Source organism: Megalobrama amblycephala, linkage group LG19 (genome assembly GCF_018812025.1).
Source record: "Megalobrama amblycephala isolate DHTTF-2021 linkage group LG19, ASM1881202v1, whole genome shotgun sequence".
Classification (NCBI taxonomy): Eukaryota; Metazoa; Chordata; class Actinopteri; order Cypriniformes; family Xenocyprididae; genus Megalobrama; species Megalobrama amblycephala.
This window is the reverse complement of record NC_063062.1, coordinates 27,138,564-27,155,240: the sequence shown is the minus strand read 5'-3', so window position 1 is coordinate 27,155,240 and position 16,677 is coordinate 27,138,564. Positions and strand designations below refer to the sequence as shown.

At 37.0% G+C, this 16,677-nt stretch overlaps 1 protein-coding gene across 5 annotated transcripts in view; it reads left to right on the top strand.

The window, feature by feature from the left end:
* The window catches only part of veph1 (ventricular zone expressed PH domain-containing 1), a 149,277-nt gene that overhangs the window by 55,593 nt on the left and 77,007 nt on the right, over positions 1–16,677 (top strand). For 4 of the 5 annotated variants that reach the window (XM_048168270.1, XM_048168269.1, XM_048168271.1 and 1 more), the window contains exons 5-6: positions 9,576–9,739; positions 13,590–13,799. In XM_048168270.1, the coding sequence (XP_048024227.1) occupies positions 9,576–9,739; positions 13,590–13,799 (374 nt within the window). Of the gene's footprint in view, positions 1–9,575; positions 9,740–10,387; positions 10,874–13,589; positions 13,800–16,677 lie in introns of those variants that run through there. The other variant, XM_048168273.1, reaches the window with a different exon arrangement.

Here is a 16,677-nt window from a genome sequence, read left to right as displayed (position 1 = left end):
TTGCTACGTCCAACAAGCCATGCCGCTCTTATGCCACACATCATGTTCTCACACAGTGAAAAAAACATTGCGGCGCAAAGACGACACTGACAATGCACCGACATATGAGACAGAGCAGGTTACTTTTGGTATGAAACAAAGTCTCAGCTTTCAAATTTTGTCTTTTTTTTTTTTTTTTTTTTTTTAAAGAAATTCAAACAGTAAATAAGTTTTTGGCACTCTTTAATGTGTCGTGACTTGTGACAGATCACTGTAGCGCCTCAGTTTAAGCGGCATGTGAACCAATCATCTCTTCCTACAAGCTATAGCATGAAATAAACATGAATGGACACCAGAAGGTATGTTAACTACAGAAAGATGTCAATACACACAATTTTTCAAGTTAAAGTCCACCAACATTTGTCTACTAACTCTCGCGAAGGGTGAATTGTGTTACATCAGTCATATGCTGCTAACAAATGTAGTGTTTCAAAATCATGGTTACACTTTCCAAACAGTTTCTTTTTTATAAAGTCTTTAAAATGTTTTAGCTCAAATATTTGTAGTAAATATTGTTGTTTAAAGGGTTAGTTTACCCAAAAATGAAAATTCTGTCATTTATTACTCACCCTCATGTCGTTCCACACCTGCAAGACCTTCGTTCATCTTTGGAACACAAATTAAGATATTTTTGGTACAATCCTATGGCTCAGTGAGGCCTGCATTGAAAGTAAGTTAATTTACACTTTCAAATGCCCAGAAAGCTACTAAAGTTATATTTAAAACAGTTCATGTGACTACAGTGGTTCAACCTTAATGTTATGAAGCGACGAGAACACTTTTTATGCACCAAAAAAACAAAATAACGACTTTATTCAACAATATCAAGTGATGGGCGATTTCAAAACACTGCTTCATGAAGCTTCAAAGCTTTACAAATCGTTTGTTTCAAATCAGTGATTCGAAGCGCCAAAGTCACATGATTTCAAAAAGGCTTCGTTACGTCATAAGTTTTTTCGAAATTTCAAAGGTCCACGTGACTTTTTTTTATACGCGCTCCGAACCACTGATTCGAAACAAAAGATTTGTAAAGCTTTGAAGCTTCATGAAGCAGTGTTTTGAAATCGCACATCACTAGATATTGTTGAATAAAGTCATTATTTTGTTTTATTGGCACACAAAAAGTATTCTCGTCGCTTCATAACATTAAGGTTGAACAACTGTAGTCACATGAACAGTTTTAAAGGGTTAGTTTACCCAAAAATTTAATTATGTCATTAACGACTCACCCTCATGTCGTTCCAAACCCGTAAGACCTCCGTTCATCTTCGGAACACAGTTTAAGATAATTTAGATTTAGTCCGAGAGCTTTCTGTCCCTCCATTGAAAATGTTTGTACGGTAGACTGTCCATGTCCAGAAAGGTAATAAAAACATCATCAAAGTAGTCCATGTGACATCAGAGGGTCGGTTAGAGTTTGTTGAAGCATCAAAAATACATTTTGGTCCAAAAATAACAAAAACTATGACTTTATTCAGCATTGTCTTCTCTTCCGGAATCCTTTCCATTGAATTGATTCTGTTGAATTGATTCCATTGAACTGATTCCATTGAATCCTTTCATCTGTCGGTGTTGGTAATGCACTTTTACGTCACCGTGGTTGTTTTTGGCGATTAGGACATCCGCGACATGCACACTTGCACACCATTTAAAAAAAAATATAGCAATACCAAAACAATGTAGAACAGCTTGAATAAATTAACTTGATGCTAATGCAGGCCTCGCTGAGCCATCGGATTTTATCAAAAATATCTTAATTTGTGTTCCGAAGATGAATGAAGGTCTTACGGGTGTGGAACTACATGAGGGTGAATAATTAATGACAGAATTTTCATTTTTGGGTGAACTAACCCTTTAATGTTGATGATTAATGAAAATTCTTGAACACATTCTGTGTGAAAGGCTTGTAAATATTATAAATATATATATGCAATTAATTTACTGCCATATAAGATAAAAACTGTATCACTTGGGACCCCAATGTAATTTTTTTGGCAAAATGGACTTGCAAAAATAATGATTCTGATGTCAAACTGGCTTACCAAACACTCCCTCCATACTCATTTGAGGTTGAAATTTCTCTAAAAATATGAAGATACCTTCTGCCAAAGCACCTGGCAAAGATTAAATTACTTATCACATGTGGTCTTTCAAAGTGAATGAAAGATTGTCAGTATTTCCTTTTAACCGTCTAAGGCCAGTAATGTTTCCCCAGCCGTCTTATTATGGAAAGTTATGTATTACACTAATCCTTCATTAACACCACCCGCTGTATGTAGAAACAGGTGGGCAGGTCTTCTGCAAGCCTAAATGTCCCCCCTGAGCCAGACGAAACATCTCCTTTACAGAATTATGTCTGCTAACTGACCGCCCTGACTTAGATGGCTTGCCAGAGCAGAGATTAGATTTGTGGTTGTTGGGTGGGAGTTTCCTACCATATTTAGTTTTTGATGACATGCCATTTTTTAGCAGATATGTGGATGATTAAAAATTAAAAATTGTGCATGACAATAAATCAGAGTGTTAGTCACAGCTGGGTCTTAGAAATTTGTAGACTAATTGATCAATGTCACTCTGTTCACCGTAATTTTCCAGTAAACTTTTTTTAAGGTCCATTACATAAGATCTGAGGAAATGTTTTTGGAGCAATGTTGCTCAATCTTTGCTTAAAGGATTAGTCCACTTTCAAATAAACTTTTCCTGATAATTTACTCACCCCCATGTCATCCAAGATGTTCATGTCTTTCTTTCTTCAGTGGAAAAGAAATTAAGGTTTTTGATGAAAACATTCCAGGATTATTCTCCTGATAGTGGACTTCAATGGCCTCCAAACGGATGAAGGTCCAAATGACAGTTTCAGTGCAGCTTCAGAGGGCTTTAAACGATACCAGACGAGGAACAAGGGACTTAACTGGTGTAACAATCGGTCATTTTTAAAAAAAATTTTAAATGTATATGCTTTATATAAACAAATGTTCACCTTCTAAGTGCCTCCGCCAAAAAAACGCGTTTCCGTATTCTCCAAAAAGTTTACGCTGTATGTCCTACGCCAGGAGTGTCCAAACTTTTTTTAAAAGGGGGCCAGATTCGATGTCGTGGACACATCTGGGGGCCGGTTCCTTTTCTCTCTCTCTCTCTCTCTCTCTCTATATAATATATATATATATATACACAGTTAGGTCCATATATATTTGGACACAGGCACAATTTTCATACTTTTGGCTCTGTGTGCCAACAAAATAAAATGAAAATCAAAAAAAACCAAGATGCATTTGAAGAGCAGACTTTCAGCTTTAATTCAAGGGGTTGAAAAAAGAAATCAAGTAAAAGGTTCAGGAACTACGATCATTTTTATGCACAGTACCCCCATTTTCAGGGGCTCAAATGTAATTGGACAATTGAATCAAAAGCTGTTTCATGGACAGGTGTAGGCTATTCCTTCATTATTTCTTCATCAATTAAGCAGGTAAAAGGTCTGGAGTTGATTCTAAGTGTGGTTTTTGCATTTGGAATCTGTTGCTGTGAATCTACATCATGCGTTCAAAAGAGCTCTCCATGCAAGTCAAGCAGGCCATCATTAGGCTTCAAAAACAAAACAAATCCATCAGAGAGATAGCAGGAACATTAGGAGTGGCCAGATCCACAGTTTGGTACATTCTGAGAAAAAAAGAATGCAATGGTGAGCTCAGCAACATAAAAAGGCCTGGCCGTCCACGGAAGACAACAGTAGTAGATGATCGCAGGATCCTCTCCATGGTAAAGAAAAACCCATTCACAACATCCAGCCAAGTGAAGGACACTCTCCAGGAGGTAGGCGTGTCATTGTCAAAGTCTACAATCAAGAGAAGACTTCACGAGAGCAAATACAGAGGGTTCACCACAAGGTGCAAACCATTCATAAGCCTCAAGAATAGAAAGGCCAGATTAGACTTTGCCAAAAAACATCTAAAAAAGCCTGACCAGTTCTGGAAAAGCATTCTTTGGACGGATGAAACTAAGATCAACCTGTACCAGAATGACGGGAAGAGAAAAGTATGGAGAAGGCTTGGAACAGCTCATGATCCAAAGCATACAACGTCATCTGTAAAACATGGTGGAGGCAGTGTAATGGCATGGGCATGCATGGCTTCCAGTGGCACTGGGTCACTGGTGTTTATTGATGACGTGACAGAAGACAGAAGCAGCCGGATGAATTCTAAAGTGTATAGAGATATACTGTCTGCCCAGATTAAGCCAAATGCAGCAAAGTTGATTGGATGGCATTTCACAGTACAGATGGACAATAATCCAAAACACACTGCAAAAGCAACCCAGGAGTTTTTTAAGGAAAAGAAATGGAATATTCTGCAATGGCCGAGTCAATCACCTGATCTCAACCCAATTGAACATGCATTTCACTTGCTGAAGGCAAAACTAAAAGCAGAAAGACCCGCAAACAAACAACAACTGAAGACAGCTGCAGTTAAGGCCTGGCAAAGCATCAGAAAGGAGGAAACCCAGTCTCTGGTGATGTCCATGGGCTCCAGACTTCAGGCAGTCATTGCCTGCAAAGGATTTTCAACAAAATATTAAAAATGAACATTTTATTTAAGATTATATTCATTTGTCCAATTACATTTGAGCCCCTGAAAATGGGGGGACTGTGCATAAAAATGATTGCAGTTCCTGAACCTTTAACTTGATATTTTTTTTCAACCCTTTGAATTAAAGCTGAAAGTCTGCCCTTCAAATGCATTTTGGTTTTTTGATTTTCATTTTATTCTGGTGGCATACAGAGCCAAAAGTATGAAAATTGTGCCTGTGTCCAAATATATATGGACCTAACTGTATATATATATTAATAATATATTATATATTTTTATTATATTATATTATATTATTATATATATATATATATATATATATATATATATATATATATATATATATATATATAATTTATTTATTTATTAGGCCTACATGTTTTGTTTCTTGAAAACATGACAGATTTGACAAAAGCTTGAGCTGACAGTAGAGTAGTTTGAGATAGGACACAGATGCAAATTTAATACACAAACAATATCTATAAAACTTAACCTCGTTTTTAAAGGGTGAAATTTAAATATTATTACTGAGTTAGAACTCTATTCTTATTAAAATGAAAAGTACTCTAATTAGATCACCACAGGTAAAACCACACATGGCGCTTCACTAAATGGTAAAAAGTAAAAATACTGTTTCTATATCTAGTATTGCTTTAAGGTATTTAGTCTATAAACACATTTAATATAAATACATATGCACAAAACTGCAAGTTTATGACAAAAATAGTCTGTAATGTGGCCTTATTGGCATTTGATACAAGTCTACATTAAAAATGAAATAAAATAAGATATTAACATACATTTCTGACAATAAACCACGGTTACAGTTAGTGTTACCACAGTAAATCCATGATAAATGTTGGTGAATTGTTGGTTGAAAAATATTCTAATTGGATCTGCTTCGGCTCAATGATTCTCCTGATTTGTATGTTTGTGTTGTTGATTAAGTCAGCGCTGTTTCAACTGGCTTTAAACTGAATTAAATCACAGAGATTTGCAGCTTGTACCTGAGACCTCTACGCCGAACTTGAACATTTCTCGCTGGCTGTTTAGTGGTCATGTGAACGAGACGCTCAGCAAGTAAACATTTTTGAGCTTGTTGTGAGTCGCGCAGTGCGCACAAGTAGCGCTGTTTTGTTCTGCTTTTGGTCTGTTAACACTCTGAGGTCCGTCAGTGTTGCACATACAATTAAGAGTTATACACCATTTTAATCTGTTGAATATCTTCTTTCATTTGTGTACACTCAGAGTAAAAACAAAATGTTGTGCTTTTTGTAAAATAAAGAAAACTAACATGATGCGTGATCTCTCGTCTCCCTCTGAACAAAGTCCAAACTGATAGTTCTCAGAAAATGAACTGTAACTTAGTGAATACTAATGACAAAAAAAATAGACTTATGTCTAAAGAAACGTTGAAATGTCAGGTTTTAAATCGTCAAGTAAGTCAAATCAAAAACAAACATTCTGTGTTTATGTAATCTGTATGAAAAGAGAGCCATGTCAGAAGTCAGTGATTCAGCTCATTATCTGCTAATGCGGCCACGCCCACGGAGCCAGCGCTATTCAGACGCAAATTCTGAGGCAATACATGCATACATCGTCTCAATCGTGTATTTATTATCTTGAAAAGTGTTTATCTGAATGTTAAAGCCATGGTTAGCGAGCTCTAGAAGACATGCAGTTAGTTCCTGGTTCTTCTTCTTTATATGGATTTGTGGCCTAAAGGTGCACAGAGCGCCCTCCGGCTGCAAGTATGAATTGAAAACACAGTATCCAGTACTCATAGTGATGATATATAGAATAAATATAGAATAAATATTACTTCTCTGTATAGAAAATTGACAAACATATAAGAATCCATATTTCTCCAAATGTGCATGCTTTTAAGCTAAAAGCCTATATGAAATGCCATAGAGGTAACATAATTGTTCAGACACTTTGTATCACAGAAATACATTATATTTTAAAGAATATAATAGAATACCATTATTTTAAATTGAGCTGAGACATGATTACAGAGGGTTTTTTCGCAGCCTACCTGACTGAAAGGCCTCATTAATATGCAAGTCATTTCAGGTCATTGTTATGTGATTCTTTTGTCTTCTCAGGTGTAAATGGCCCATTATTCATGATGATTCACGCCTCCACGCATACTGTGTTTCTTGACAAAAAGTGACTTACAAAAACGAAATCAATATATTGTTTTATATGAAGGAGTAGGCAGCATAATTTTTACATAATTCTGAAGCAAAAACTCTAGTCTACAACCTCCAATACCCAGAAGTCTTATGAACACAGATTTAATATACTTTTTTTGGCCTTATTTCAGTGACTTAAGTTTTTTGTTTTTTCAATAACCATGCATAAACGTTATTCCTTCAAAAACACAAACATGTACATGTTCCTCACATATTATTGTAGCCTAGTTTGTGCTGAATACAGTTTAATGACACTTGTGTCATTAATGTGTTTATGAACAAATGAAAAAAGCACAAATGTCAGGGCATGTCAAAACTTCTCCAGGCCCCAAATCAGCCTCAGACTCCAGAGGGTTAATGTTTCCCTTGCCTAAAATCTAGTACTGCCGCCTTGTGTTGACATTGTGAAACTTCACGATTTGTAAATTATGCATGGCGGGCCACATATAATATATTTTATAATATATTTTAATAGACAAGCTGCAGGCCGCTTAAAATTCATCCCCGGGCCGCAGTTGGCCCGCGGGCCATAGTTTGGACACCCCTGTCCTACGCCTTCCCTATTCTACTTACGGAACGAACACAGCACCAGTTACGTTTTTGCCGTAAAGAGAATAGGGAAGGCGTAGGACATACAGCGTAAACATTTTGGAGAATATGGAAACGCGGTTTTGGCAGAGGCACTTAGAAGGTGAACATTTGTTTATATAAAGCATATACATTTAAATTTATTTTCGAAAATGACCAATCGTGTCGCTAGATAAGACCCTTATTCCTCGTCTGGTATCATTTAAAGCCCTTTGAAGCTTCAATGAAACTGTAATTTTGACCTTCTACCGATGGGGCCAATTGAAGTCCACTATAAGGAGAATAATCCTGGAATGTTTTCATCAAAAACCATAATTTCTTTTCGACTGAAGAAAGAAAGACATGAACATCTTGGACGACATGGGGGTGAGTAAATTATCAGGAAAATTTTATTTAAAAGTGGATTAATCCTTTAAAACTTAAAAGGGCTTTTTTTTTCTTCCACAAAAAAAAAAAAAAAAACAGTTGTGTCGGAGTGATAGCCTCATAGTTGCTCTCAATTTCTGACTCGTGGTAATTTCCCAATCCTTTCCCCATCTCTCTTCCACTTTGCTTCCTGTCTATCTTCTACTGTGCTATTGTCACAGACTTAGGCTGTATGAAAGCGCAAGCATTATGAATAAAGCAGATGAACACAGTGACTGACAGATGTAATAATACGTAGACACAAACAAGGAGATAATCATTAACCAATGAAACGAGAGCTAATCGGAGTAGGCAAAACAGGAACTAACAGAACAGAATAACAAATTAGAAGTCCATAATCATGACAGCTATATAATAAAGAAAAAAAAAAGTTGCAAGTTTAGTTTACGCGATCATTTTCTACTGCACGCAAATTTGATTTTTTGTTTTTCAAATTGAATTTTTAGTATTTACTGTCTGAATTTTTTAGTACTTACTGTCTGTTGCCTGATGAAATGTGTCACATGTTTGTCATTTTTCAGAGGTTACTAACTAAACCTTCTGCTGTGATTTTTATTGGTTCTGGTGCCATTCATTCACCCCTCCACTCCATGATCTAGCATCATGATGTCTTTCTGTTCCACTTCCTGTTCCCACATGTTTGTCTTAGAGCTCCAATGTATCCTTGCTGTGCTCAAACTACAAACCAAGATCTTTCTTGTGCTCACATTCACCTTGAGGACGTTATAGATTGTTTCCATATGAGGATGAGATTTAATGGGCCCTTTTCACATTTCTGGGGTTCTCAGAAGCCAAAGTTGTCTTAGTTGTCTAAACTTATAAATAGTGAAAGGAAACTACAACAAATACAATTTTTGGGTTCCCATTTGCTCCAACAGCAAAAAAAAAAAAAAAAAAAAATCCAAGATAGTGTTTCTATGACTTTACAAATGAGATTGATTACATTGGTCAAAAGAGAGAAAGATATCAAATTTGCCATCACTCCCTCCCATAGTATTAGAACACCCACCCAGCAGCATTAAATATCTAGTCCAATATCTAGCCCATTACTACTTAGTAAGCTGATCTCTGCTGATTCTGCAGTCAATAAGATTGCTTGCTCATCATTCTAATTCAGTGTTCACTGTAGGCTAGTCTTAGATTCTCTGAAACCCTCCATCTTCCCCAGCTCCACCTGCCTATAACTTTTTGTCTATCCATGCTGCAGCAGCAAATCTTACATGCTCACAGCAACATGTCTGTTTATCTAATGGCAGTAGCAAGTCCATACTTGCTCTGCAGCAGCAGCATGATAGCAGACATAGTCTGCCAAGACCAAATACTTAAACACTGAAAAATATCAAGAGATTGATTACATTAATATCGGCATGTTAATGATTGATTCATTAACATGCCAAAACTATTCTGAGAGAAAAACATTGCTAGATTTATGATGTTAACTGTGGAAACGTGCCATCACAGTCTGTGAAAATGCTCCAACAGTGCATTATTATCAAGAAAAGGGCTCAGAAAATGAATCCGCCCTCAGTCATTTTGCAGAGGAAATGACATGCACATTTCCTCCACAGTCCAAATTTTTTGGACTTTGTTGGACATTTTTTATTTATTTATTTATTTTTACATTTATGTGTGTGTATATTAGTAACAATAAGTATGGCATTTTGGCATAGATTATGGCTACCATGGTCATTTTTATTAGGGATGTGTGTGGTCTGTATTGATTGATTGTTGGTTTTAATAGGTAATGCCATGCTGTTGAGAGTGCTGCCATCCGTATATCCACGACAGCCAGAGCCTATCCATCAGCACATCCGTGAGCTGACGGCGATGATGTCCCAGCTGGACCAGGCCGGCAGACAGCACCTGCTCAGACTACTACAGATGATCTCTGACCTTCACCCCCTGGTGAGTGAGGAAGTGGTAGATGAGTGAGTGAAAGAATGAAAGTGGTATTTGGGGATGAATTCTAGTCAAGGTGAGTTATTCTGGGTAACAGAAAAAAGAATGTGAAGGTCACCAAGGGAGTGGAGGGGTGGGTACACAAATGAGTACAGAGTGAGTGATTTAGCATTTATTTTAAAGCAGACAGCTGCAGCACAAGGTCAAACACGGTAAAACAGTTTGATGGTTGACGCCTCTGCCTATACTGTAGCAGCCGCTAAACGGATGGGGAAATATAAGAAAACACATTATAACCGAGTGGCCCCCCACGGCTCACAGTGAAGACAAATTTACAGGAAAAGAGGAAACCACACTTTTGGCAGAAACAGAACAGTCATCTGTTTTTTTACATTTTGAATGTTTTTGAGGGTTATTGAGAGGCAGCCTGCTTGCAGATAGCAGATCTGCAAAGTCAGAAGTAAAGAATGCAGTAGTCATGAGGAGTTAATTTTGGATTGGGTAACAAGCACATGCATATCAAGCAGCTCATCAGTGAAAATATCCACATTAACACATTGGGTGCTTCAAATTGTTGTATGATTAGGAAAGACTATGAGACATTTTCTTATAATTCAGCATTCTTTTGTCATTTCCATTTGTTTTCATTTACAGAAACATGAAATGGGAAATCAATAGAAAATGGTTTTACAGTACTTTCAAGAATTCATATTATCATTCCTCAAGGCCAGAGTCCAGGGCCATAACCATCATAGACATTGAGGAAAAAGGTCATGGTGAACCCAATATTAAGATAAGTGGTCAACAAAATGGGATTTTCAGTGGATGATTAAATGGATGGATTAAACTTTTATCATTAATCAGAAATATATGGTTACATCCTTATGAAATATCAAAAGATATTTGAAGACTTTCAGATGCAAAAGCCGCTAAACACCTCCCTGATAACGGTACTGAGCGAATGCTCTCCTCACACAGTATACATTCATCAAATACTTTTGCTTCAAACACATTAAATCCCAGATTCAGCCCATTCAGAAATACCGGTTCGTTTCGCAGAACCTCTAAACAGCACTTCCCTTTGCCAGCAAAAACCACAAATCGAATCAGCCGGCTTTCAATTATCAAGCTTACTTACTTACTTACTTACAAACTTACTTAACAGTACTCTTTTATAGTTATTTATTTATTTATGTATTCTTTTTTATTTATTTTTGATACATCATAATTTTATATTTAATTTTTTTTATAATTATTTAATATTGTATATAGGTTAAAATATTTTTTTTATTTATTTTGAGCATAGCGTATATGGTGTGGTTATTGTATAAAGTCTTCTATTTGTCTTCTGTTTGTTGTTGTTATCCAATAAAGTGTGATGTCGTTTTGTGTCATTATGGTTATGCTGTGTAAATTATTGTAAATTATGTTTTTGAGCCTTTTACCTAAGGGTGCTCCGATCAGATTTTTGGAGCCAATCACTGATTGTCGATCACAGGAAGCAGTATCTGCAGATACGATCAACGATACAGATCTTTCACTCCAGATATCCACCTGTCAGTTATCTGCCAGTCAACTTGCTAATTGTCAGTTTCATCTGCTCGGCTATGGTGGTCTTCTGCTCCGCCCTGGTAATCTTCAGCTCCGCCATGCATCCTGAACCATCTGGGGGTTCCACCCTGGCTTTTATAGTGTTTTGGAGCATCTGGAATCTGCTGATTCACTCTATGCATGTTATACAGCTTATTGTGAGCAATTCATCCGTGCATATGATTCAATTTTTATTTTTTATTTTTTTAAAATGTTTTTGACCTTGTAATGTTTAATCAAAATAACATAACCAATAATTTAGTCTGCTTAACCCTCTGGGGTCTGAGGGTTTTTGGGGCGCTGGAAAAGTTTTGACATGCCCTGACATTTGAGCTTTTTTTCAGTTGCTTATAAACATATTAATAGCAAAAGTGTCATTACACTGTATCGAAGTCCCTTTCAGGGAAAGTCTGATCACTCGGTGGCCATATTTGCAACGCTTCTGGGCAGCTATTTCGGGCATCCAAGACCAAGTCCTATCTAACTGATTGGGGGAATCCTGAAATCTCAAACTACTCGGCGAACTCACAATTAAATAACATATTTCAAGGTTTCTTATCCTCAAATAGCATTAAAAAGGCTTATTTTTCAGGCTAGACAAGCCAATGCGCATGTGCCGTCCTAAGCGTCCTTTCTATGGGAACCTGAGCCTCTAATGGCAGCTGCAGTGACACAATGACTTTATCAATCAGCGATTGGCTCTTTTGCGTAAAAGGCATGTTTGTATTTTTGAGAGAATAACGTTTATGTGTGGTTATTGGAAAAAACCCCAAAAAATTAAGTCACTGAAATAAGGCTACAAATCATATACTGAATATGTGTCCACAAGACTTCTGTGTACTGAATGTTGAAAGCTAGAATTTTTGCTTCAAAATGATGTGAAAATCATCATGCCTACTCATTAAACCACACTGCATAAAAATGCTTTTCTTACTTAGATTTTTTTTGTCTTGTTTCCAGTCCAAATATCTAAAAATTCTTAAATCAAGAAGCATTTTCAAGACAAGTAAAAATAAGTCAAAATCAGAAAAAATAAGTGAAAATTAAGTGAGGTTTTTGTTAAGCAAAATAATCTTGTTTTTGGTTTGAAATAAGATTATTTTGCTTACACCATTGGCAGATTATTTTGCTTGTTTAAGGAAAAACTCACTTAGTTTTGACTTATTGTCTTGTTTTCAGAAAAAAAAAAATTCTTGTCTAGAAAATGCTTCTTGATTTAAGATTTTTTTTAGATATTTGTACTAGAAACAAGACGTAAGAAAAGCATGGATGGATTGATGGATAAAAAAAACAAACGGGTGGATCAATAACTTTCCATCTATTTTAAATCAGAAATCATTTCAAAGAGGGGATTCCCCAGGCCCTTTCTGCCTCATCACTGTTAGTTTATATAGGGATTTGGAAGCAAGTGGGATTAATTAAGATTAGTCAGTGGTTTTTACATCCTTCCAGAGGCTGTGAATCCTGATTCTCACTGGACGTTCTGTCTTCCATCCTCCCAGCCCCACCAGATCTTCTCTATCTCCTCTCCACCACTGCCAGTTCAAAGGTTTCACAATGAGCAATGAGAGGATTAAGCAAATCCTTGCTAAAAGGGTATCGTTAGATTCATTTCTGTGGAGAAAAGAGCTCATATGATTCATGTGGTTCATATGCCTCTGGTCATCGCTAGTTTGTAAGACATGATAAAAGATGTTAACGAACACACAAGATGTCACTGGTGATCTGTATTTCTTTTGTGAGTCACTGTTCTTCAAAGGTCATCACTGCTTTGTTGTAACGGATGTAGATAAATCTTGAAAAACTGTCCATAGTGGGAGGATGATTACAAGTTTCCTTCTGCTCTATTTTTTCTCTCTCTTTCTCTGTTACTATCTCCATAAAAAAAATTTCCCGCAAGCTTGTATAGGAACCAGGGACTCTGATTAATGGGTGGGCGGCACTGAACTCAACCAACCAGAGTGCAGTGGTTCTTTACCCAGCACGATCAGAACCATAAGGGAACTCTGATGAAAGAAAGGTTCAGGACCAAATGAGTGTGTTTGGTGTTTTTACTTTTTTTTTATTACATCCCCAATGTGAAGTTTCCAGATAGCTTGTCTTTGTGTGCTTCCAAGAACAGCAGAAAACAAACTTTTCCACTTCATGCATCTCCTTCTGTCCTATTTCGTCGGCCGTTGTCATGCAGCATGCTTTATGTGCAATGTGAAACAGGTCTTATGCTTTTGCCCTTCTGAAAATAATCTTGTCTTTTTTGTCTCCTCAGGTTTTATCGTCTTTGGTACCATCGTTTATTGGTTACCTCAGTGACAATGATCTCAGTGACACTGCCTTGGGTGTGTTGGTGAACGTGGCTCAGGCAAGCCCTGCCTCTCTCACTCCCTTCCTGTCCACGCTGAGAAATGTGGGTCAGAAGAACCCTTGGTTGCTGGGACACATCGCTAAGATCCATGGGACAGTGGGTCTAACTAGTGAGGTGGGCATTTACATGTTTATGCATTAAAAGCTTCTTCTTATATCAGAATGCCACTAGGTTCATCTGATGATGATGATGTGATGTGAATTGAAGGCCAAGTAGGGTGAATTCAGGGTGATTGGGACACTTTTTGCCGTTGAGATGAATTGGGGAAAAAAAATTCCCAATCAACTTGAATTCACCCATACTCCAAAATTTGTCCTCTGTGTTTAACCTATCCAAGTTCAGGCATGAAAATGGGTCAGGGGTGAAAAAGGTGAGAAGGATATTACCCCTGTAGGGGGGTCCGGGGGCATGCTCCCCCGTAAGAAAAATGTAAATATTCCATATTTTAAAGCATCAATCTGATGCACTTTGAGATGCTTTTTTTGCCAATCTGGGGAGAGCTGGAGAAACTTAATTTCAGCCATGAGTCTAAAATTATTATGGCCTCCTTACTTAGTATTATGAAGGGGGATCGAGCAGGAATCTTTATTGGTGTCGATTTTCAGTCTCTTTTTAATGATAGGCTTTACGCATCTGTCAATCATCCCCACTTGCTATTTGGGGGAAGAACCTAGCGCTATGATTGGTCGAACTTTTCTTCTTTTGCTGTTGCTTGATTTGAGGACTGCAAGTGCACAGAGGCGTCACCAGGTTTTTGCGTAGTTTAGAGTGACAAATCGTACCAGCGTACTTTGAAGTCAAAATGTGTATCTGCTACGCAAATTGCGTACAGGTTGGCAGGTCTGCTTATTGATAGAACGGTGGACCACTTTAAATTCTGCCTTGTCAGTCCCCTCACCTCAAAATCTACCTCCTCAAAAACGGTAGCATTAGCTAATAATTTTCCACTAGAGCTTTAGCTAGCTGGCTAACATTGCGTTCTCTCCTGCTGTGTTCAGTGACTCAATTCATCAAGCTGTAGCTAACGTTATGTCAACAGAGCTCCTGGGTAACTTAACTTAGATATACCAGAAAATATTAAAATTATTGAAATCATCACTCACCAAATTCAGTCAGGTAAATCGCCATGGCCAGGCGTGCTTTCAGCTTCTGATGGTGGTCTGCACTGGTGATGCAAGGCCCTTCGCGTTAATATTTCCATGCACTCGTGCTCCTTTCCCGACATGCGCACCTGTTCACAGTTCACTGAAAAAAAAAAATAATTCTCATCGAATCTACACGATTCACGTAGGTCACCTATTTTTTTAAATTGTTGCCTAAAGAGGCTTTGAGTAGTCCTTTAGCCAGCATTTAAATCAAAATTTATTTATTTGAATCAATTTATTATTTTAATCAAATTCGTTTAAAGTCGCTGTCCATAACCTTTTTTTTTTTGAGCAAGTCCATAACCTTAATCTTTTTTATTATTTAATATATATATATAGTCATAGGTCATGTCATTTCAGCATGGTGAAAAACATTGAGATTCAGATTGACCTGCACCATAAATAATTAACTTATTTATAGAAATCTATTATTATAGTCCTCATCTAATATACAACATTTAGATGACTCTTTATAAAAAAGCAATTTATTTTTCAATGTGTAAAACTTTTTAATTTAGCACCAAACTAATAAACGCACTTTTAAAAATGTGCTGCTCATGGCGTGAGATGCTGAAAAAAGTCTAGTGCATAGTAACATAGGCCATCACTAAAAATAGTGCATTCAGAATGAAGGAACAAGTCTTTGTGAATAGCTATCAAGCATATGTGAGTACACGTTATCCATAACCCTGCACTAATAGCTTCTAATCATCTTATTATCTTACCGTTAAAGGTGCCCTAGATTCAAAAATTTAATTTACCTTGGCATAGTTAAATAACAAGAGTTCAGTAAATGGAAAAGACATACAGCGAGTCTCAAACCCCATTGTTTCCTTCTTCTTATATAAATCTCATTTGTTTAAACGACCTCCGAAGAACAGGTGAATCTCAACATAACACCGACTGTTACGTAACAGTCAGGGTGTACGCCCCAATATTTGCATAATGCCAGCCCATGTTCCCAACATTATAAAAGGCATTAGACAAGGGCAGCCAGTTAACGTCTGGAGCTGCACACAGCCGAATCATCAGACTAGGTAAGCAAGAACAACAGCGAAAAATGGCAGATGGAGCAATAATAACTGACATAATCCATGATAGCATGATATTTTTACTGATATTTGTAAATTGTCTTTCTAAATGTTTCGTTAGCATGTTGCTAATGTACTGTTAAATGAGGTTAAAGTTACCATCGTTTCTTACTGTATTCACAGAGACAAGAGCCGTCGCTATTTTCATTTTTTAAACACTTGCAGTCTGTATAATGCATAAACACAACTTCATTCTTTATAAATCTCTCCAACAGTGTAGCATTAGCCGTTAGCCACGGAGGACAGCCTCAAATTCACTCAGAGTAAAACTTTAACATCCAAAGAAATACTTTACTCACACAATTCGAAGCATGCATACAGCATGCATGACGAACATCTTGTAAAGATCCATTTGAGGGTTATATTAGCTGTGTGAACTTTGTAAATGCGCTGTAATATAGTCGACAGCTCATGTGGCAGGGAGCACGCGATTTAAGGGGGCGGCGCCGAGTGTAAATCAGTGCATTGTTAATGATGCCCCAAAATAGGCAGTTAAAAAAATTAATTTAAAAAAATCTATGGGGTATTTTGAGCTGAAACTTCACAGACACATTCAGGAGACACCTTAGACTTATATTACATCTTGTGAAAAAGCATTCTTGGGCACCTTTAAAATGCACCATTGCGTATCTCATACCACTGGGAGGTCTTTTTTTTCTCACATAATTAAATAGTAATTACTGTGAGATTTATTGTTGAAGGCAGTGAATGTTACAGAAGTGGTGCTTTGATGTCTAATGGTGTTGATTTAGGAGT